Source organism: Globicephala melas, chromosome 10, assembly GCF_963455315.2.
Source record: "Globicephala melas chromosome 10, mGloMel1.2, whole genome shotgun sequence".
NCBI classification, from domain to species: domain Eukaryota; kingdom Metazoa; phylum Chordata; class Mammalia; order Artiodactyla; family Delphinidae; genus Globicephala; species Globicephala melas.
Genome location: NC_083323.1, coordinates 79,268,254 through 79,292,412, shown reverse-complemented (window position 1 = coordinate 79,292,412; position 24,159 = coordinate 79,268,254). Strand labels below are relative to the sequence as shown.

At 35.4% G+C, this 24,159-nt stretch overlaps 1 protein-coding gene across 8 annotated transcripts in view; it reads left to right on the top strand.

Moving 5' to 3' along the window:
* Positions 1-24,159, top strand: part of CCDC91 (coiled-coil domain containing 91) — a 409,698-nt gene that overhangs the window by 259,902 nt on the left and 125,637 nt on the right. For 4 of the 8 annotated variants that reach the window (XM_070046418.1, XM_060305802.2, XM_060305807.2 and 1 more), the window contains exons 9-12: positions 10,553-10,645; positions 10,734-10,802; positions 18,575-18,751; positions 23,894-23,929. In XM_070046418.1, the coding sequence (XP_069902519.1) occupies positions 10,553-10,645; positions 10,734-10,802; positions 18,575-18,751; positions 23,894-23,929 (375 nt within the window). The remainder of the gene's footprint in view (positions 1-10,552; positions 10,646-10,733; positions 10,803-18,574; positions 18,752-23,893; positions 23,930-24,159) is intronic. The other 4 variants (XM_060305805.2, XM_060305803.1, XM_060305808.2 and 1 more) reach the window with 1 other exon arrangement.

Below are 24,159 nucleotides of genomic sequence, written 5' to 3'. Positions count from 1 at the left end.
TAGGTTGACTCTACTGATGAACCCATCAAAGTCATTCTTTTCTTCTGTTTTGACTTCTAGTATTTCCCTTTGTTTCTTCCTTAGAGTTCCCGTCTGTACATTATCCATCTGTTCTTGCATGTTATCTTCTTTTTCCATTAACTTCCTCAACATATTAATCATCTTTATTTTAAATTTCCAGTCTGATAATTCAGAAATCTCTGTCATATCTGAAACTGGTTCTGATGCCTTTTTTTGGTTCCCTCAGACTTTTTAGCCTTTTAGTATGCTTATAATTTTTTTGTTAAAAGATAATTTTGTATCTATGTATGGTGACCAATGTTAGATTTATTGTAGTGATCATTTCTCAGTATATACAAGTATCAAATCAATACACTGAATACCTGAAATTAATATAGTGTTATATGTCAGTTATACCTCAATTTAAAAAAAAGATGAACATGTTGTAGCATGTAATCGGAATAGAGGTAAATAGACTCTTAATGGGAGGTTTTGTTAATTTGTTTAGAAGTGAGTAGCTGTGTTTAATATTTTCTGTTGCTGTAAGTTACCAGAGGGTTCAGATTCCTTAAAGGTTTTTATTTTTGTCTCCCCTCTTGTCTTTGTCTTCCCTAAGAACTCTTTAGAAGAGTCTGTGTCTTACAGCTCTGTCAACTATTATGGACTATAATATACTAGAACCTTATTGGTTTGGTGATATAAGGCATTGGGGAGGAGAAGTATTCTGTAATCTTATGATTAAATCTTCATCTTTTAGTGGGCCCGTGACCTTCACAAGTGTTAGCTGGCTTTTTCCCCCCTCTAGGAAGGCTAGAGGGAGCTGGAATCTTGGTAAAACCTTTTGCCCAGGTGGAAGGTTTATAAGGTTTTGATAAAGTCTTTTCACCTAAAGAATAGGCTTTTGTTATGGAGAATGCTCTAGGCATAATTCACAGTGGTTATAATAATTCACACTTCTTCTACTCCCCTCAACAGAACCATGAGGGGAAATTTCTGGGCTCTTCATACTGAAATTCTGATGGGATTTCTGGGGGGAGAATCCATAAAAGTGTGTGGAATCCCTAAGCCATCAGCTTTCAAGAGTTCTCACTGTCACACATCCTTACTCAGCCTCCAGCAGTTCCTCAAATTTACCATTCAAGCACCTACCAGTTTATATCTCCAGTAGCTTCTGCTCTAGGTAAGATGATCTTGGCTGTGACTCACTGGATTTCCTAGTTGTAAATTTGGGGGGTGGGGTGGGATTTGCTCTGTCCCAGTTCTCTGATAGACCTAAGGCATGTCATTGATCTTTAGTTTGTTTCAGCTTTTTTTCTTGTTTTAAGAATCAGGGTGATCTTCCAAGCTCTTTACATGTCAAAGCTGAAACCAAAAGTGTGCATATACGTTTTCATTATCTACTTTAGCAAGTTTGTTTTAGCCATCAAATCTTTTCTTAGATTAAATCTTCTATTGAAGACTTTTCTTACAAACAAGACCAATAAAGGCATAGTGACTCTAGTTGAAGTGGAGATGGAGATGTCTAGTACTCTGTTGGACAGAATTTGAAAACTGTTGGTCCCTACCATAAGCTGATCAGGACCAGGTTGAACCCTTCTGAATATTCTATTATTTTTTGTCAAGCATTCTATCTGTAACTGATGTTAGAACTTAAAATTGCATTTTTCATTATATAATATACTCATTCATGATCATTCACAGTGTTTACTGTGTGTCCTCATATGCTTCACATATATATATATATATATATATATATAGTTTATTTGGGGGGAAATAATGGAGTATGTTGTATTTTAAAATATGTGTTTTATAACACTGGAGAAAATAAAATATTCTGCTAAAAAAATCCCCCTCATTGTCTAGGGAATATGTTTTTCTTGCATATGGAAGAGAGTCATTGTTTTTTTATTTTCTATATTCTTTCTCTAGATGGATGTGTAATTTTTTAAGAAAATATGCCAAAGGTGTTTGATGTGATTACTTCATTTCCCATCAAAAAGATATTAAAGATGTGATAATCTTTCCCAAGGTGTTATTCACCAAATCTGCATTTCATGATAATTATAAGGTTTGTGTGAGAAAATTACCAGACCTTTTTTAAGTCTTCCAACTTCAGAGTCTTAAAACTTTCAGCTAAATTTTGAGGAGTGGGGCTGGGAGTCTGATATATAATTCTTTTTATTGACTTTCCAATTTCTGTCATGTTATATATGCTGCTGACCTGTTTTTCAACTGAACCAGTAATTTAGTCCATTACTGGTCTGTGTAAATCTTAGCCACAGCTATTTCCCAAGGTGGTTTTGGGTCTAACGAGTGGTTGGTGTTGATGTCCAGCAGGAAATCTTGCAAACCAGATGACTGGTGTGGTTCAAACTGTAACCTTGTTAAAGCATTGGTCAGGTTGCACTTAGAGTTATTTAATTAGTTTCCCAATAATATTTGTGTACAATTTTTAGGTAACCACTACTTTTTTTTCTTTCATCATAGTACAGAAAAAGACAGTTGCTTGTTGCTATCAGAGTCATATATGAATCCAATACTTTTTTTTTTCATTAAGTTATCTTTAGGCAGGCATTTTAATAACTGTTAGAACTTCACTTGAATACGAGTACCTATAATGGTGTTGTCAACTTACATTGAAAGTTTTCAATATATTAGGCAGTCTAATAAAAAGGTTTTTTAAAAGTATAAGAACATTCTCTGCCTTCAAGAAACTAAGAGCCTTATTATGGGAGACAGCTATAAAATAAATTATAATAAAATATAATAAACAATACACTAGTGATAGAAACAAAATACTCTGGGATTATAGGTAAGAGAGCAGGCAATTCATTCTGAGTTTTCAAGAAAGAATTCAAAAGAGGTAACATTTTAATGGGAAAAGATTGGCTTTTGCCTGGAAGAGAAAGTAAGTCCATTTTAAGGGACAAAAATAGTATGAGTTAAAAATTAATTTAAAGTGTATGTGTATATTTTTCTTCAAGTTTATTGAAGTGTAATTCACATAAATAGAATCTACCCTCTTAGGTGTACCATTCTTTGTATTTTGACGGACCTGTACAATTTCACAACTACCACCTAAAAGATTAAAATTAAACATTTCCATCACCCCCCAAAAATCCTCTCATGTTCCTTTGTAGTCAGTATATACGTGTATTTTTAGTAGAATTCTTGAGTGGAAAGTCAACTTATACATTATTTCTTTCATGGAATGTGCTTGTGATGTTGTATCAGAAAAGTCATTGCCTTTAAGTTCATCTAGGTTTTTCTCCTAGGTCATCTTCTAGGAATTTTACAAGTTTTGCATTTTAGGCCTATGATCCATTTTGAGTTACATTTTGTGAAGGGGGTAAGGTTGCTGTCTAGATTCATATTTTTGTGTGTGGATGTCCAGTCATTCTAGCAACACTTGTTAAAAAGACTATCTTTATAACATTGTATTGCCTTTGCTCCTTTGTCAAAGATCAGTTGACTGTATTTATAGGGGTCTATTTCTGAACTCTGTTCTTTGTCTATTCTTTTGCCAATACCACACTGTTTTGATTGCTGTAGCTTTACAGTACGTCTTGAAGTCAGAGAGTGTCAGTCCTCCAACTTTGTTCTTCTTCAGTATTGTGTTGGCCATTCTGTTTTGTTTTTATGTTTTGTTTTTTTGTCTTTCCATATCTTTAGAATCAGTGTGTCAGTATCCACAAAATACCTTGCTGGGATTTTGATTGAGATTACATTGTGTTTATAGATCAAGTTGGGAAGAACTGACATCTTGACAACATTCAGTCTCCCTTTCATGAACATGAAATATATTTTGATTTATTTAATTGTTCTTTGATATCTTTCATCAGAATTTTGTAGTTTTTCTCATGTAAATCTTGTACATATTTTGTTGGATATATACCTAAATTTTTCATTTGGGGGATGGTAATGTAAAGTGTATTGTGATTTTAGTTTCATACTGTTTGCTATGTAGGAAAGGGATTGACGTTCGTATATTAATCTTGTATACTGCAACCTTATTATAATTGTGTATTAGTTTCAGGAATTTTTTGTCAATTCCTCAAGATTTTCTACAAAGATGATCATGTCATCTGTGAACGATGACAGCTTAATTTCTTCTTCCTTTTTATTTCCTATTTTTACACTATTTCATTAGCTAAGACTTCCAGTACAATGATGAAAAGCTGAGGTGAGAGACATCATCCTTGCCTTCTTCCCCAGTTTTTGCTTCATCCCTTTATATCACTCCCTCGGGTTAAAGGCCTGTTTAAGTAGGAGGAATAACCTATTTGCTTACATTTTTTTCATGCCTATTAGAAATTATATCTATTTGGGTGAAATAAATCTAGTACAGCTTATCTTTAGTCTTATTTTATTCACTTTAAGAAGTTTATTAATATTATTGAGTTTGTGGTAACTGCATAGATTTAATCCCATAGGTCATCTTATTTAGGTTTTCTTTCCAAACAATATTTATTGTGTTGGCCCATGAAGAGATGAAACAATTGTGTGTGACTCACTTTATATTAAGACGTTTATTAAATTTATTAAGTGTCTTTCAAATCGTGTTAAATGGAGGCTTATAGGAAGATGTGCTTTAAGACCATCCTACCAGATCACTTGATCTTTTTCAGTGTTTGTGCTTTCTAGAAAGTGAAAGAAGATACTTGTTGAGTTTGCTTTATAGAATATATACTACACACACACCACATACATATAAAGTAATGTGAAGTTTGTGGACCTGTGATAAATGGATAACAGTATACCTGAACATGAGCTTCTCTGATTGCTTAGTCTAAAATTTGATATACAAAAAGTACGTATGATTGTGATTAAATCTGTTTACAGTATCTCCTATGACTCACATTACAGGAAAGAAGAGATTTTTTTATATTTCTTTTTTTTTTTTACAGGAATCAAGTAAAAACCACAGAACCTCTATATTTATATTTGAGTATATATCAAACATTTTTCTCTTGGAAAAAGTTCTTCCAAAAGAGGGGAAAAGCATAACCCATTTCTGAGTGCCTTTTGTTTTAAGCTAAATTTCAAAGGACTGTCCTTGATACCCTTATATTAAGCAGCTACTCTGTAAGATTAATGGGACTCTGTGGTTTGCATTTATTTCTTCAATTTGCTTTAAAAATTACTAAAATTTCAATATAATTTTAAGAAGCAATCAATAGAATATTTTAGATAAACAAAATATAATAAACTCTTCACTGTTCTTGAATGAGATTTACTGGTTTAGATTTCAATTAATTTTCATAGTGCCTCTCAAAATGTTGTAAGGCTATGTCTTGCAAATTCTGTAGAAAGTATCTCTGTTTCGAAATTATAAATATTTGAAAAGAGTCGTATGATAAATGTTTTCATTGGTTCAATTTCGGCTCTGAGGTATGTAACAAAAGGTGTTCAGAACATCCTCACCTTGGAATGGTCAGCTAGTAAGGTACAAAAGAATGTACTGACTATCTCTTATATCATCAAAATCCATGTGTGCCATTTCCAGGGTGCTGAATGTTAATTGAGACAATTAAGCAATTCTCTGTTGAGGCAGACGGCAGAAGTAATACAGGCAATCTCCAGATATACTTTATACTTTATTTTAGATATAATAAAGGGAGTCTGAAACCTTTTTGGCCAAAGGTTGATACTTTATAATTTCTAGCTTATTGTGATTAAATAACTAAAACAATATCTGGCCCAGAGAGGAAAGACATTGCTACTTCTGGAAGAATATGTCAATGAACAAACCTCAAATCCAGCGCACCTTCTACTACTGTCCCCTATAAAAACTGCAAAAAGAGCTCCAATCATTTTCCTTCTTGTACAGACAATACTAGTAATAGTTGAAAAGGAGTAGTTATAGTATCAGAAGTAGAAATATTTGTAAAGATGTTCAACATGCTTAGTCAATAGTGAAATGCAAATAAAAACCACATGAGATTGCCAAGATGACTATAGTAATAATAATTTAAAAAGCAGAAAGTAAAATATTGTAAAGAATACGGAAAGATTGGAACCTTTGTACATTGCTGTATTGTGAATATTATTTATTGATATTTGTACATGAATGTTTAGCAGCATTATTCATAATTGGTGAAAAGTGGAAACAACTCCAGTGTCCCTCAACAGGTGAATAGATAAATAAAAGTGGTATGTATGTACAGTGGAATATTATTCAACCATAAAAAGGAATGATGTTCAGATACATACTACAATACTGATGAACCTTGAAAACATTATACTGAGTGAAATAAGCCAGATACAAGGGACAATTACTGTTTGATTCCATGTATATGAAGTATCTAAAATAGGCAAATTCATAGAGATGAAAAGTAGATTAGAGGTTGCCAGGGGCTGGGATGAGGAAGAATGGGTTATTGCTTAATGGGCGCAGAATTTCTGATGAGGATTATGAAAAAATTTTGAAATAGTGATGATGGTTATATGGCATTGTGAGTATAATTAATGCCACTTGTCCATTTCAAATTGGTGAAAATGGAAATTTTTGTTATATATATTTTTTACCAAAATATATAAAAGAAGTACAAGTAGTAGTGTAATAATAGCACCTAACATTTAAATTTTACTATTTAACAGGCACTGTCCTGAGGTGTTTATATGTCGTAAACTATCTGTTTCTCACTGTAGACATATTTTATCCACAAATAGTTAATATTAGTAAATGAAAGGCAAGAATATTGTACTGTAATAATTGAGGTCTTAATTATTTTGGCCACCTTCTCTTTTATTGCCATCTGTTCCTGTAAAAGCACTTATAATTAGTTGGACCTCCAATGCCCCATGGATACTGAGGGATAACTATTTTTTTTCTATTAGAACTTTTTATTTAAAATTTGTATATTTTTAAAAGTTTATTTCTACTTATTTATTTATTTCCAAATCATATTTGGTACTTCCTACTTTTAAAAAGTTACGTGTGTTTTGGGAAAAAATTAGTTGTTATGGTATTTGTTGAAGAAAATTTGTTTTATAAAATAGTTCTACAAGTCAAATATAAGAAAATGTATTTATGTTTCATGGATTGTCTATTAGACATTAATGTCCATGAGAGCAGCATCCCTGGAAACTAGTACACTGTCAGGTGTTGGTACACACCAAGCAAATATTTCTTGTATGATGGTTGGGAAAAAATGCATTAACATATTTATAAATTTACATAGAGAGATGGACAAGTTGGTAGGGAAATGATATATAATAATTTACAAATTAGTATATGAGGGTAAACTTTCCTTTAAAACAATTTAGTTTAAAAATAAGATTAAAATATATAGTTGAATTTCTACCATGAAGATTTATGATTTAATTTATAATTTAAACAATTTTAAGAAAGAAAAGACCAATAGAAAATCAACATTTATAGGATATTGTTCCAGTGGAACAGTTTCCTTAGTTAGCTGCCGTTATAGTCCATGATTCTGTTCTCTAAGATCATCTCCCTCATCCCTTGTCCTGCTATTGTTTGTAATTTGGTATTTTCTCTCTGGAGTACAGTTTGAAGGTATGCATCAAAATATAAAACATGCTCAATTTTCAACCTGCTCATACTGCTTCTAGGAATTTTTCGTAAGACTGTAATACACAGATTCACAAAGATGCATGCATAAAAATCAAGATTTTTTTTAAATTGAAATATTGCAGACAACATGAATGTGTGTAGATAGCACAATGATAAAATGTAAATTTAATTTAATAAAACAAAAAATAGCATAGTTGTATTTATATAGAAATATGTCAGTACCTTTCTTGAGTGCAAAAGATTACAGAACAGTATTATAAACATATTATTTTAAATGTTTATGTATATCTATGTATTTAAATACACAGAGAGCTCTCCAGAAGGTTGTTTGTCTAAGTGCTATCAGTGATTTTCTTTGGGTAATGGAACCCTGGATGATTTTCACTTCTTTACATTTTTCACGATGAATGTATGTGATTCTTACAAAAACAGTATATTTTATTGAACTTTATACGGTTCTTCTTTTTTTTGTTTTTTGCGGTACGCAGGCCTCTCACTGTTGTGGCCTCTCCCGTTGCGGAGCGCAGGCTCAGCGGCCATGGCTCACGGGCCTAGCCACTCGGTGGCATGTGGGATCCTCCCGGACCAGAGCACGAACCCGTGTCCCCTGCATCGACAGGCGGACTCTCAACCACTGCGCCACCAGGGAAGCCCCTATGTCGTTCTCAATTAGCCACTTGTGGATCATTCACTTTACAAATTAACTGTTTAAGACATAAACTTTTGCCACACCATTCAGCATCTTTCTGAATCATCTTTCCTAATATCAACTGATATTTATTCAAAAAATTATCTTATTTTAATATTCTGAAAAGAACAAAATCAAAAGCATAGATTATTCAAATTCTTTTAAAGCCAAATGGAAGTGAGGTCTTACCAGACATACTACTTATATTATGTAGCTTTAGTAACTAGGTAATAGTGGCACTGCTTTTATCTATTAAGTGATTACTACTGCTGAACATGAGTGTGCAGATATAATTATTGCTGAAGCTCTTCATTTGAGAGCTGGTAAATTACTTAGCCTCTCTGGGTCTCAGATCACTCATCTGAAAATGAGGAAGAATGTCATCTGATTTAGCAATCTGTTGTGTTTAATATGGTACAACCACATGTACAGCACTTGTAACAGTGTCTGAAACTTTAAAGTGGTCAAAAAAGTTAGCTATTTTTAGCTATCTATCTGTCTAAAGTAAAGTCAGTCACTTGTATTTTCTCAAGTAGATCTATGCTTTTACTTAGGGTATATTTTATGTAGGATGCTTCTTTCAAATGATAATGTGAGGTTTATTTTGGCTCAAACAAGCTCAAAAATAGTCTTCTATTATAGTATACTGTCAGAATTAAGAAATGAAGCTCAGGAATGAATTTTTATTGCATTGTCATTGTCGTTGCATTGTCATTTTTAGCTAATGTTATTCTCTTTGACTAGTTCTTGTTGGACCCCTGGAAAAGCATGGCCTACTTATAGTTAATTACTTATTGATTAGTCTGACTTATTAATATAACAATTCATTTTAAGGAGAAATCATTTTCAGGATTATTGATGACTCTGAGAACTTTATTTTGCAGTTTAATTCCAATAATTTTTACTTGTTCTGTTTTTGTTATGTTTACTCCCATCGCAAAGCCTAAATTGAATATTTTCAGTCTCATATGAGAATTGTATTATATTTATCATTTTGAAGTCTAATTATTTGCCTGGTAAAACACATTTTATCATGCGTGTTTTATAAATAGGATTAGGTATTGTTTCTGACTATGAAATTCTGTGTGCATCTAGACTTTCAAAGAATAGAACATTAAAGTCTCAGTTATTATTACATATCATATGCTAAGCCTACTGATTTATTAGTCAAATGCTTTTCACAAATTCATATGGTACCAATAATTTCCCATCACCATGTCATGATTTATATCACAGTTTGGATTTGTTTTTAAAGAAAAACCACATTTTTGTAATTTTTCTTGTTTTCTTGAAACATAAAGATAAAAACATTAAAATTAAAAACAGGAATAATAGATTATCTTAACTTTCTATTTGGTCACTTACTCTCAATGTAGACTGCCTGCCTAAAAAATGTTTTAAATCAGAACAACTTTGAATGACATAGATCTGTTTTAAAATATTGTGTGTCAGAGTTGGTTTATATTTAAAGGAGGCTTCTATGTAAATGGCATTCTAAATCTGAGAAAATATCTTACTTGCCTTTAGTAACTGAATGAGAAATCTATGTGAATATGGATATGGAGGAATATGTATGTATATGTATATATGTATATGTATATATGTTTTGTTTTCCCTAAGAGCACTGTTCAGAACAAGTATCTGGCTTATCTGTGTTGAAGATATTGAGGCTACAAATGTTGAACTTTCTTAAGAAAACTTCGTTCAAACTCCAATTGTCTAGTCCATGATAATTAGCTGATGGCTCTGTGTGCTTTTTCATTAGTACATTGGAATAAAAATAAATACATGAACTTTATATTCTTTAACATTAGCTATCACATAATATTCCTTTGACCGTTTTCATAGATTTATTTTTTTGAATCTATGGTAAAATCTTGAGATGAGAACAGTCATCTTTCAATTTCTGTCACAGTGCTTTACTAGAAACACAAATAATCTGTTAAGATAATTATTCATCAGGCAAACATCAGTTATAATCTGCTTGCTCTCTTACTGCAAGCTAATAATAATTTTAACAAGTAAATTTTCCAAATTTAATTTTAGGAAAGGACATTTTATCATTTTCTGATTCACTTCATATTTGGAATGTTTTTAAATTAGATCTCATGTCATGTACTTTATTGAGTTTGGGGGCGAAAAAAGTATATCTTGACTGATGGAAGAAAGGTGAATTCAGGTTTTTTGGCTCCTAAGCCTTCATTTTAGCAAACTTTCTTCTTTCCTCTAGTAACTACTTCAAATGAATTCTACCAGCTGTTCTCCGTGTTGATAGATTATCAGTCTCAGAACCATAATCATAATGCAGTTATCTTTCCTTGTAGCATCAGAGGCTCCTTGAAATGCTTGCCATAGAGAAGGAACTATTAAAAGAAAAAATAAAGGAAGCTTTGACTCAGCAATCTCAAGAACAGAAGGTAATACTTTAAGTTTGCTTGGACTGTGGAAAGAATGTTCTGTTACCTCAAATAATACTTTAATGTCTAGCTGTCTTATCATTTACAGGAAATATTGGAAAAATGTTTGGAGGAAGAAAGGCAAAGAAATAAAGAAGCATTAATATCTGCTGCAAAGGTATTTCTCTCTGAAAAGTTTATTCTGTAGCTTAATTTCAATTACAGTTCTACTTTTGTTATGTTTACCCCCACCTCAAAGCCTAAAATGAATGTTGTTGGTCTCATATAAGAATTGTTTTTGTCATCTTTATGTCTAATTATTTGCCTGGTAGAGACCCATCAGTAACAATCAGTTTCTTTGTAAATAAGTGGAATTAACAAACTGAGTTTATTAATGGTTAGTCAATCTACTTTTTTTTTTTTTTTTTTTTTTTTGCGGTACGCGGGCCTCTCACTGCTGTGGCCTCTCCCGTTGCGGAGCACAAGCTCCGGACGCGCAGGCTCAGCGGCCATGGCTCACGGGCCTAGCCGCTCCACGGCATGTGGGGTCTTCCCAGACCGGAGCACGAACCCGTGTCCCCTGCATCAGCAGGCAGACTCTCAACCACTGCGCCACCTAGTCAATCTTTTAAAAATATTTCATTCCAGAAAAATCAAAATTTGTTTTTCTTCTTCTACTGTTCATATTCTTGTTAAATTTACATTACACAAGATAATGATGATATTGAAATGCTTTACATTTAGATTATTAATCACTTGTTTAAAATCATATATCTACATAGGAACACTAATATCCACTTGATATTTGATAGATATCATACAAGTAATGAGTGTGTGTGTGTGTGTGTGTGTGTGTATGTATATATGTATGTATGTATCAAGGTATGTGGTTTTTAAAGTCAACTTTGAAATAGATCATCTGGGTAGTATATTCATAGATGTTAAATATATGTATACTAATATATACATATGTTGACCTGAAATATACTGTCAGATATTTGTCCAGCAAAAATGGGTTTATTCAGGATTAGGAGAGAATTGCAATTTGGGGTCTGCAACCATGGCGAGCCATGTACAAGTTCCCACATGACAAGGAGAACACTTTTTTTTTTTTTTTTTTTTTTGCGGTACGTGGGCCTCTCATTGTTGTGGCCTCTCCCATTGCGGAGCACAGGCTCCAGACACGCAGGCTCAGCGGCCATGGCTCACAGGCCTAGCCGCTCCACGGCATGTGGGATCTTCCTGGACCAGGGCACGAACCCATGTCCCCTGCATCGGCAGGCAGACTCTCAACCACTGCGCCACCAGGGAAGCCCCAAGGAGAACACTTTTATAGAGAGGAAAGGAAGTTGTGAGGGCTACAGGAAATACAGAGTCCATGGCTTTTCATTGGCTGAGTCGCTGCCAGGAAAAAAGAGGAGTCTTTCTTCTTCCTGTTGGTCTCTACTATAGTTTCAGGGCATGAGAGTTCCCCCTTAAATAGATCTCCTGACACTATTTAATTGAGATTTCTGTTTATGAATTTTTTACATTTTCCCCTTTGATCAAGACCTTTTTCTGAAAGCATCACTGATCAAGAATCAAGGTTTCTAGTTTTAGCTCTTTTTGTCCCTCAATTTCTGTGTGTGGTGTCTCATGTCAGAGTAAAAGTGCAGATTGGAAAACTATTGCAGTCACATTCAAGTAACGAGGAGGGGTAGGAGGGAGACCTCTTAGGCAGTTTTCTGAAGTCCATATCTTATCAAGATTATAGACATTGGAGATCATCTGAAGTGTTATGTCATCATCAAAGGTTTGGTGACAAACTTCTAAGAGGCCTGGCCTGGGTATCTTGGGAAAGCTGTCTCATCACATGTCATCTGCTTCATTTCTGGGAAATCTTTCAGGTCACCAGATTATGTACAGGTCCAGTCAGGGTTAGGTGCTTTCTTTAGGTGTGTCATGTGAATCCAAGAGTCTATTCCTTGTTGTTTGGTGGCACAAGGGTTGGTTATGAGTGCCTGATAGGGGCCTCTCCAGTGAGGTTGAAGAGCATTCTTTTGGAAGTGTCTTTTCCAGTAGACAAAATCTCTAGGTTGCAAGATGTGATGCTTAAGGTCATCATCTCCCAAGGGTGCACTGTGAAAAGATTGCTCTACCAGGGCATGGTTATTTTTAATGGAAACAACTAGGCCTTTGCAATATTGGAGTATCTCTCCTTTTATCAGTTGTGGGTCAAAAGAGGCAGGAGCCAAGTGCATTGGGTGTCCTGTGACTATCTCAAAGGGTGAGAGTTTACGAGTTCCAAAAGGAGTGGATCTGGGATTTAGAGGGCCAACAGCAATGCTTTGGGCCAAGGTATTTGGAGGGCCTCTACAAAGTTTTCTAACTGAATCTTAATAATGCTGTTAGTGCATTTAACTAAACCAGAGGATTGAAGGTGGTAACATAGTGAAAACGTTGTAAAACTGGCCAAACAGCGCAAACTTGTTGAAGCACCTAGCCAGTAAAATGGATTTCTAAATCACTATGATGTTTGAGAGGAGCTCCTCAGGTAGGGACAATCTTTTCCAAAAGTACTTTAGCCCCAGAAGAGGGAGTAACCGGTCTGCAAGGGAAGGCTTCTTTCAGTCCACTATAAAACCTACAGACCATGACTAAAACGTGAAGTTCATTAGCGATCCCCACTGTTTGAACCACAGCACGGGCTGCTTTATAGTAGTGGGGTTGAACACCGAGATTGTGCCTTTGGTGTCAGAACAGGAAGAGGTTCATCCTCAATCAGGAGAAATATTTCTCCACCCCGATTAAGAGGGAGAACTGGGAAGAGCCCCTATAATTCCTCAAAGCCCCGTTATTGAGAATTGAAAGGACATTGGAAAGGCTGGTTAGAGGACTGAAGGCACTCAAACACTTAAATTTGTAACAATCTTTCCCAGTGTCCTGGCTTTTTGCAATAATAGCAGAAACTGGGAAAGTTTTGATTTCATTCAGGAATCTTCATTTGCTGGATTTGAAGATTAAGAAATATGGTGTTCTTCCTTTTAGGTGACTCATGTGAAGTGTGAGAGAGCTGGTTTGCTAGATTAAGTCTGAACTAGAGATAGTTTTCCATTTCATCCTAGTCCTTTTTACTAGAAGGGAAAATGTCCCAGTCCAGCCCATTAATAAAAGAGTTAAAAGCTGCCCGGGTGGAATCAACATCTGAGGGAAGACCAGAATTTTCTTTAGAAGCAGTCTGAAGTCATGTAGTAGTCATGAACAGGTTCATCCAATGTTTGTGTGCAAGGCTGGATTCTGTTCCAGTCAACAGGCTTTGGTAAAGCCCTAGGAATTGCTCGATGAAGCCACCTAGCGATTGCCTGAACCTGACCATATAAGTTAGACCTTTCAGGATTTTCCCAATTAACAGTTTTCATCCTATGCTGGGCCTGGCCTTAACCAACAAGTATATGAACCAGCTGATATGAGTCAGAGAAACAAGGTTGATAAGTTTGAATGACTATATTAAATTCCTCAGCAAATCTGTGAGGATCTTTGGTTTATTTTGGGAAAATACTTGACTATGGCTTGCAGTTCAGCTTTAATCCAGAGAATATAGGAAATTAAGAGTTGAACTTCTGGATCCTCAGAAGGCTTAATTTTATAGGGAAAAATTCTGAAGAGTTCAGAGGGAAAGGGGGTGGGAAGAGTTTTAGAGAAAAGGAGAAGTTTGACAGGATAATTAGTATGGGGTATAGAGGAGGCATCAGCGACATAGAAGGGTGGGAGGAAGATGGTGCCAGAGGCACAGTCTGGCCACGAGGATGCAAGGATGAGAGACGAGATGGTACCAGAGGAAGCCAAGGAAGAAGAACCTGAGGCTTTGGGAGCCATTTCATCTTTCTTTAATTGCTGGTTTGCCTCAGTTAATCTTGAAATCTTATTTTGCAGAGAGAGAGTTTTAAGCTTCTGATAATATTGGGAAGCCTTAAGATACCAATCGAAATAGGCATACCACTCAGTTCTGGAAATTTTTGAGCTATTGTGATCTAATTCAGTTTTAAGGAAATTAAGTTTGGGGATTCCAAAAGTTTCCCATAATGGCCACTGATTTTTTTTATTTTTTCGGTACGCGGGCCTCTCACTGCTGTGGCCTCTCCCGTTGCAGAGCGCAGGCTCAGCGGCCATGGCTCACGGGCCCAGCCACTCCGCGGCATGTGGGATCTTCCCGGACTGGGCATGAACCCGCGTCCTCTGCATCGGCAGGCGGACTCTCAACCACTGCGCCACCAGGGAAGCCCGGCCACTGATATTTTAACTTGCCTTTGGTCAGGTCGGTCCTTTTAGTCAGAAGTGAGCATGAAGGGGTAGGAACTATGGTTTTTAAATACCAGTTTGGTTGGAGTCCCTGTAGGGGTAGCACCCTCAAAATACTTAGTTAACTGGGATCCCATTTCTCAGAGGTTTTTCTCTAGAATAAAAGAACAATTTTCAAACAGCTTAAATAACTTACAGCTCAAAAAGCTTGCAAACTAATACCAGCCAGTTCTAAGGAGACAGCTTGGTGCTAAAGGAGCCAGGCCAAAGGCTTTTACAGGCAATTTCCAGAGAATAGCCCCTTCCAAAGGAAGAGGCCGAAGGCTGAAAAACCAATACACTTTTCAGTGAAGAAGTCCCTCTTCCCAAAGGAATGGGCTGAAGGCATTTCCAGCCAGCTTCGGTTGAAACAGTGTTATCTCAAAATCAGACCAAAGTTCCAAATGCATGCAGAACAAGGCCTTAGCCAGAAAGACGAAACCTTAAAATAGATTCTGAATAAAACCTGGAGAGCTTCAAACACAAAGAGGGCATGAGCTTGGGTCTAGGAGAAGGACGTACCTTCAAACTCCAAGGTCAGCAAGAAAGCAGTGAGTAACAGTGGCTCAGTTGTGGGTACCACATCTGTTCAATAGCCCCAGAGCCTTCAGAGGTCTTCTCTGGTCCCCATATGGGCCACCAAAGTGTTGACCTAAAATAAATAGACTGCCAGATATTTCTCCAGCAATAATGAGTTTATTCAGGAACAGCAGAGAATTGCAGTTTGGGGTCTGCAACCATGGTGAGCCATGTGCACGTCCCCATACAACAAGGGAGAATGCTTTATCAAGGGGAAAAGGAAGTTGGGAGGGCTGTGGTAAACAGAGTCCGGGGCATTTCATTGGCTGAGTTCTTGCCAGGGAAGTAGAGGAGTCTGTCTTCTTCCTGTTGGACTCTGCCATTGTCGAAGCACTTATAAGGTGAGAGCTCTGCCTTATGGTCCCCTGACACTATTTAATTGAGCTTTCTGTTTATTAATTTTTTAACGGAAATATGGCACTGAGTGTTGAGCTTGGGATTTAGATTTAAATTTAGTAAACAAACGTTGAAAGTCTCATAGGTACAGATCACTGTGCTGAGGTGGATGTTCAAGAATGACTATGACTTTGTCTTTCTTAAAGAATTTACAATCAGGTAAATAAACATTGTTTATGTACTAATAAGGTAAGAAGGAATGCATTAAATTATTATGAGTATATAGATAGTATTTCCATGGCATTCATAGGAGGGTTTTTTTGGTTTCATTTTGTTTATTTATTTATTTATTTGGTTGCGCTGGGTCTTAGTTAGTTGCGGCATGTGGGATCTAGTTCCTCTACCAGGAATCGAACCTGGGCCCCCTGCATTGGGAGCACAGAGCCCTAGCCACTGGACCACCAGGGAAGCCCCCATAGGAGTTTTTGACAATAAATTTCTTTTGAACTGAGACTTGAAGGATGGCTAACATTCTGAATAGTGAGATTGAATTTTATTCCATAGGTAAGTAGAGACACATTGAAATTTCTGAGTGTAGGTGGGTCATAATGGTAACTGACATTAATTTTTGGGAAATTGGAGCAAGAAAGGCCAAAGGCAGGGAAAAAATTAACAGAGTGCATCTGAAGTTTGCATAAGAAATAGAATAGTAGTAGTAGCTTGGAAAGGAATGAAATAGGCAAATTCTAGAAGTAGTTAGGAGATAGAATCAACATGTTTGGTGTGGATGAGGTGGCCAGTTTGTGAACTGCCAGAATATTCATTCAGCAGCAACATAGAAAGTAATACTATTTCCTTGATACAGAGTTTGAGCTGCCTGTGGTATATCTAGATGATAAAGTCAAGTAGGCAGCTAAATCTACATGACATTTACAGCTCAGTAGATAGGAATCTCCTGAAGATATTAATATGGGTTAGTATAATGGGTTTTTTTGATTTTTGTTTTCCAGCAGAGAGATGGTAATAGTAGCCATGGAAATTATTGTCATGTATAATTACCTCAAAGGAGTAACAAGTAGAGTAACAAGTGGTCCAAGTTCTTAGCCGTGAAAAAACTCCAAAATTTAAAATCCAGAGGAAGGACGAAGTTACAAAGAATTGAAAAGACTCAGCAAAATGCATAGGAGAAATATAAGCAGCAGGCTCTCATGAAAACCAAGAAAAGAGAGGGCTTCACAAAATCAGAAATAATCAACTATATAGAATGTTGCTTTGAGGTCATGAAAGTAAGGATTAAAACAAAAAATATCGTTTGGTTTAAACAACATGGAAGGCATTGGTGAACATAGTAAGAGAGTAATTTAGGAGGAGAATTGTGCAATAAAATAGGAGTTCAAAAAAAGGTGACTGTCAGCTTTAATGACTTTTGTCAAATTTAGTTGTGAACTGGAAGCAAGAAAAAAAGTGGTAAGTCTCTCAGGAGTGGGAGGTCGATGGACTTTACTATGTACGATGGTTTCTTGAGGAAAATTCTTGTGCAGCTGTTTGAGTTTCAACTGAAATAGGCTCTTTTTCCATGGAACGCCATTTTACTGAATTAGTAGGGTTATACAGACTTTAGTATTTGGCAGACATTTTGTCCAGAATAAGCAGAGTGAGCCCCGCACCTTAAGGACAAAAACTGACAGTTCTTGTTGCCAATGATAAAATTCGAGCTTTAAAAAAAATTAGAATTTTAGAAAATTTATTTCTACTTTTTAATAAAGACTCTTCTGATGAGATTGATGGTGTTATTAACAAAAATGTGGCTTTTTTGGTTATAGTGAAATGTGTCAACATCTGGAGGAGATGCATAAGTCATTGAATCAATGTTTGCCAAATAAAAAATGTTTAAAAAATATGTAAAGGATTCATTCAAAATGCAAGAAAAGATTGTAATGTAACAGAGTACAAAAAGTTCATTGACATGATTTTATTTTTCTTATTGCAACTTGCCTTTAAGAACTACCCCTTGTTAAGTTTTGGTGTGGAATCAGAAAGAATATCTACAGTAATCTCAACTGGCTACTAAATAATTCTCGCTTTTCTTCTACATATATTTGTGAGGCTGGGTTTTTCTTATATACTTCAACTAAAAATATCATTACAGATTTAAAACAGAAGGCAGGTGTAAGAATCTAGGCTCTCTTCTATTAAGTCAGATAGTAAAGAGGTTTATAAACATTCTTCTCACTTTTTAATTTTGGAAAAATGTAGTTATTTTTCATAAAATACAGTATAAATATATAATGCACTTACTGTTATTAATTATAAATGAATTAATAAATAAGTATTTTCTCTTGGTTTGAATATCTAATACGGTAAATCTTAATATGTATAACCCATGTAAACAAAAGCTCTTAGAAGTCCTCTATAATTTTTAAGAGAATAAAGAGATCCTAAGACAAAATAGTTTGAACACTGCTACTTTAGGCCAAGACTTGGTTTCTTTGAAGTTTAGAAATGCCATGGAAATAAGTTGGTTATTTGTATAAAAACAAATAATTAATTTTATTTTACAGCAGTTATTACATATGAGTAAAAAAAAACAATGTCAGAAATAAACCCTATAGGATCAAAATTTTGAGTTTTTTAGGTTAACTCAAGTCTGTCTTATTCAAGGAACTATTGTGGTCACTCATTCAAATATTTTTGTTTTCGTCATTATTTGTTTTGAAGCTTGAGAAAGAAGTGATGAAGGATGCAGTTTTAAAAGCTGTAGAAGAAGAAAGAAAAAATTTGGAAAAAGCCCATGCAGAAGAAAGGGAGTTATGGAAGACTGAGCATGCAAAAGATCAAGAGAAAGTATCTCAGGCAATTCAAACAGCTATACAAGAGCAAAGAAAAATTAGTCAGGTTAGTAAAACTAGTTCTTTATAAATGTTTTCATTTTTCTTATTTTTTGCAAAATAAAGTAGCTTTACTATTATTTTATCATACTTAATCTTACTGGCATAATTATTTTACTTTTGAGTATAATACTTAAACTGAATAATTTTTAATATATCTCTACTTTTCACATTTTTTTTTTTAGTTTCTCTTTTTTTAACATCTTTATTGGAGTTTAATTGCTTTACAATGCTGTGTTAGTTTCTGCTTTACAACAAAGTGAATCAGCTATACATATACATATGCCCCCCATATCTCTTCCCTCTTGCGTGTCCCTCCTTCCCACCCTCCCTATCCCACCCCTCTAGGTGGTCACAAAGCACTGAGCTGATCTCCCTGTGCTATGCGGCTGCTTCCTACTAGCTATGTATTTCACATTTGATAGTGTATATATGTCCATGCCACTCTCTCACTTTGTCCCAGCTTACCCTTACCCCTACCCACGTCATCAACTCCATTCTCTAGTAGGTCTGCGTCTTTATTGCTGTCTGGCCCCATTTTTTTTGATTCCATATATATGTATTAGCATACAGTATTTGTTTTTCTCTTCCTGACTTACTTCATTCTGTATGACAGACTCTAGGTCCATCCACCTCACTACAAATAATTCAATTTCGTTTCTTTTTATGGCTGACCATGTCCTGGCGATTGTAAATAGAGCTGCAATTAACACTTTGGTACATGACTCTTTTTGAATTATGGTTTTCTCAGGGTATATGCCCAGTAGTGGGATTGCTGGGTCGTAAGGTAGTTCTATTTTTAGTTTTTTAAGCAGCCTCCATACCGTTCTCCATAGTGGCTATATCAATTTACATTCCCACCAACAGTGCCAGAGGGTTCCCTTTTTTACACATCCTCTCCAGCATTTATTGTTTGTAGATTTTTTGATGATGGCCATTCTGACCGGTGTGAGATGATATCTCATTGTAGTTTTGATTTGCATTTCTCTAATGATTAATGATGTTGAGCATTCTTCCATGTGTTTGTTGGCAATCTGTATATCTTCTTTAGAGAAATGTCTATTTAGCTCTTCTGCCCATTTTTGGATTGGGTTGTTTGTTTTTTTTGTTATTGAGCTGCATGAGCTGCTTATAAATTTTGGAGATTAATGCTTTGTCAGTTGTTTCATTTGCAAATATTTTCTTCTGCTCTGAGCGTTATCTTTTCTCTTGTTTATGGTTTCCTTTACTGTGCCAAAGCTTTTAAGTTTCATTAGGTCCCATTTGTTTATTTTTGTTTTTATTTCCATTTCTCTTAGAAGTGGGTCAAAAAGGATCTTGCTGTGATTTATGTCATAGAGTGTTCTGCCTATGTTTTCCTCTAAAAGTTTGATAGTTTCTGGCCTTACATTTAGGTCTTTAATCCATTTGGAGGTTTTTTTTTAATGTATGATGTTAGGGAGGTCCAAATATCATTCTTTTACACATAGCTGTCCAGTTTTCCCACCACCACTTATTGAAGAGGCTGTTTATTCTCTACTGTATATTCCTGCCTCCTTTATCAAAGATAAGGTAACCATAGTGCATGGGTTTATCTCTGGGCTTTCTATCCTGTTCCATTGATCTGTATATCTGTTTTTGTGCCAGTACCATACTGTCTTGAGTACTGTAGCTTTGTACTATAGTCTGAAGTCAGGGAGACTGACTCCTCCAGCTCCATTTTTCTTTCTCAAGATTTCTTTGGCTACTCGGGGTGTTTTGTGTTTCCATACAAATTGTGAAATTTTTTGTTCCAGTGAAAAATGCCAGTGGTAGTTTGATAGGGATTGCATTCAATCTGTAGATTGCTTTGGGTAGTAGACTCATTTTCACAATGTTGATTCTTCCAATCCAAGAACATGCTATATCTCTCCATCTATTTGTATCATCTTTAATTTCTTTCATCAGTGTCTTATAATTTTCTGCATACAGGTCTTTTGTCTCCTTAGGTAGGTTTATTCCTAGATATTTTATTCTTTTTGTTGCAAAGGTAAATGGGAGTGTTTTCTTCATTTTATTTTCAGATTTTTCATCATTAGTGTATAGGAATGCAAGAGATTTCTATGCATTAATTTTGTGTCCTGCTACTTTACCAAATTCATTGCTGAGCTCTAGTAGTTTTCTGGTAGCATCTTTAGGATTCTCTATGTATAGTATCATGTCATCTGCAAACAGTGACAGCTTTACTTCTTCTTTTCCGATTTGGATTCCTTTTATTTCCATTTCTTCTCTGATTGCTGTGGCTAAAACTTCCCAAACTATGTTGAATAAGAGTGATGAGAGTGGGCAACCTAGTCTTGTTCCTGATCTTAGTGGAAATGGTATCAGTTTTTCACCATTGAGGATGATGTTGGCTGTGGCTTTGTCATATATGGCCTTTATTTTGTTGAGGAAAGTTCCCTCTATGCCTGCTTTGTGCAGGGTTTTTGTCATAAATGGGTGTTGAATTTTGTCGAAAGCTTTCTCTGCATCGATTGATGATCATGTGGTTTGTCTCCCTCAATTTGTTAATATAGTGTATCACACTGATTGATTTGCATATATTGAAGAATCCTTGCATTCCTGGGATAAACCCCACTTGATCATGGTGTATGATCCTTTTAATGTGCTGTTGGATTCTGTTTGCTAGTATTTTGTTGAGGATTTTTGCATCTATGTTCATCAGTGATATTTGCCTGTAGTTTTCTTTCTTTGTGACATCTTTGTCTGGTTTTGGTATCAGGGTGATGGTGGCCTCATAGAATGAGTTTGGGAGTGTTCCTCCCTCTGCTATATTTTGGAAGAGTTTGAGAAGGATAGGTGTTAGCTCTTCTCTAAATGTTTGATAGAATTCACTTGTGAAGCCATCTGGTCCTGGGCTTTTGTTTGTTGGAAGATTTTTAATCACAGATTCAATTTCAGTGCCTGTGATTGGTCTGTTCATATTTTCTATTTTTTCCTGGTTCATTCTTGGACGGTTGTGCATTTCAAAGAATTTTCCATTTCTTCCAGGTTGTCCTTTTCATTGGCATAGAGTTGCTTGTAGTAATCTCTCATGATCCTTTGTATTTCTGCAGTGTCAGTTGTTACTTCTCCTTTTTCATTTCTAATTCTATTGATTTGAGTATTCTCCCTTTTTTCTTAATGAATCTGGCTAATGGTTTACCAATTTTGTTTATCTGCTCAAAAAACCTGCTTTTAATTTTATTGATCTTTGCTGTCGTTTCCTTCATTTCTTTTGCATTTATTTCTCATCTGATCTTTATGATTTCTTTCCTTCTGCTAAATTAGGGGGTTTTTTGTTCTTTCTAATTGCTTTAGGTGTAAGGATAGGTTGTTTATTTGAGATGTTTCTTGTTTCTTTAGGTAGGATTGTATTGCTATAAACTTCCCTCTTAGAACTGCTTTTGCTGCATCCCATAGGTTTTGGGTCATTGTGTTTTCATTGTTTTTTGTTTCTAGGTATTTTTTAATTTCCTCTTTGATTTCTTCAGTGATCTCCTGGTTATTTAGTAGTATATTGTTTAGCCTCCATGTATTTGTATTTTTTACAGATTTTTTCCTGTAATTGATATGTAGTCTCATAGCTTTGTGGTCAGAAAAGATACTTGATACGATTTCATTGATACGATTTCAGTTTTCTTAAATTTACGAAGGCTTGATTTGTGACCCAAGATATGATCTGTGCTGGAGAATGTTACATGAACACTTGAGAAGAAAGTGTATTCTGTTCTTTTTGGATGGAATGTCCTATAAATATCAATTAAATCCATCTTGTTTAATGTATCATTTAAAGCTTGTGTTTCCTTATTTATTTTCATTTTGGATGATCTGTTCAGTGGTGGAAATGGGGTGTTAAAGTCCCCTACTATGATTGTGTTACTGTCGATCTCCCCTTTTATGGTTGTCAGTTTTTGCCTTATGTATTGAGGTGCTCCTATGTTGGGTGCATAAATATGTACAATTGTTATATCTTTTTGGATTGATCCCTTGATCATTGCATAGTGTCCTTCTTTGTCTTTTGTAATAGTCTTTGTTTTAATGTCTATTTTGTCTGATATGAGAATTGCTACTCCAGTTTTCTTTTGATTTGCATTTGTATGGAATATCTTTTTCCATCCCCTCACTTTCAGTCTGTACGTGCCCCTAGGTCTGAAGTGGGTCTCTTATAGCCAGCATCTATACGGGTTTTGTTTTTGTATCCATTCAGCCAGTCTATGTCTTTTGGTTGTAGCATTTAATTCATTTACATTTAAGGTAATTATTGATTTGTATGTTCCTATTCCCATTTTCTTAATTGTTTTGGGTTTGTTATTGTAGGTCTTTTCTTTCTCTTGTGTTTCCTGCATATAGAAGTTCCTTTAGCATTTGTTGTAATGCTGGTTTGGTGGTGCTGAATTCTCTTAGCTTTTGCTTGTCTGTAAAGCTTTTAATTTTTCCGTCAAATCTGAACGAGAACCTTGCTGGGTAGAGTAATCTTGGTTGTAGGTTTTTCTCTTTCATCACTTTAAATATGTCCTGCCACTCCCTTCTGGCTTGCAGAGTTTCTCCTGAAAGATCAGCTGTTAACCTTATGGGGATTCCTTTGTGTGTTATTTGTTCATTTTCCCTTGCTGCTTTTAATATTTTTTCTTTGTATTTAATTTTTGATAGTTTGATTAATATATGTGTTGGTGTGTTTCCCCTTGGATTTATCTTGTATGGGACTCTCTGTGCTTCCTGGACTTGATTAACTATTTCCTTTCCCATATTAGGGTAGTTTTCAACTATAATCTCTTCAAATATTTTCTCAGTCCCTTTCTTTTTCTCTTCTTCTTCTGGGACCCCTATAATTCGAATGTGGTGTGTTTAATGTTGTCCCAGAGGTCTCTGAGACTGACCTAAGTTCTTTTCATTCTTTTTTCTGTATTCTGCTCTGCAGTAGTTATTTCCACTCTTTTATCTTCCAGGTCACTTATCCGTTCTTCTGCCTCAGTTATTCTGCTATTGATCCCCTCTAGAGTATTTTTAATTTCATTTATTGTGGTGTTCATCATTGCTTGTTTCCTCTTTAGTTCTTCTAGGTCCTTGTTAAATGTTTCTTGTATTTTCCCCATTCTATTTCCAAGATTTTGGATCATGTTTACTATCATTATTCTGAATTCTTTTTCAGATAGGCTGCTTATTTCCTCTCCATTTGTTAGATCTGGTGAGTTTTTATCATGCTTCTTCATCTGCTGTGTGTTTGTCTTCTCATTTTGCTTAACTTACTGTGTTTGGGGTCTCCTTCTCACAGGCTGCAGGTTTGTAGTTCCCATTTTTTTTGGTGTCTGTCCTCAGTGGTTAGGGTTGGTTCAGTGGGTTGTGTAGGCTTCCTGGTGGAGGGGCTAGTGCCTGTGTTCTTGTGGATGAAGCTAGATATTGTCTTTCTAATGGGCA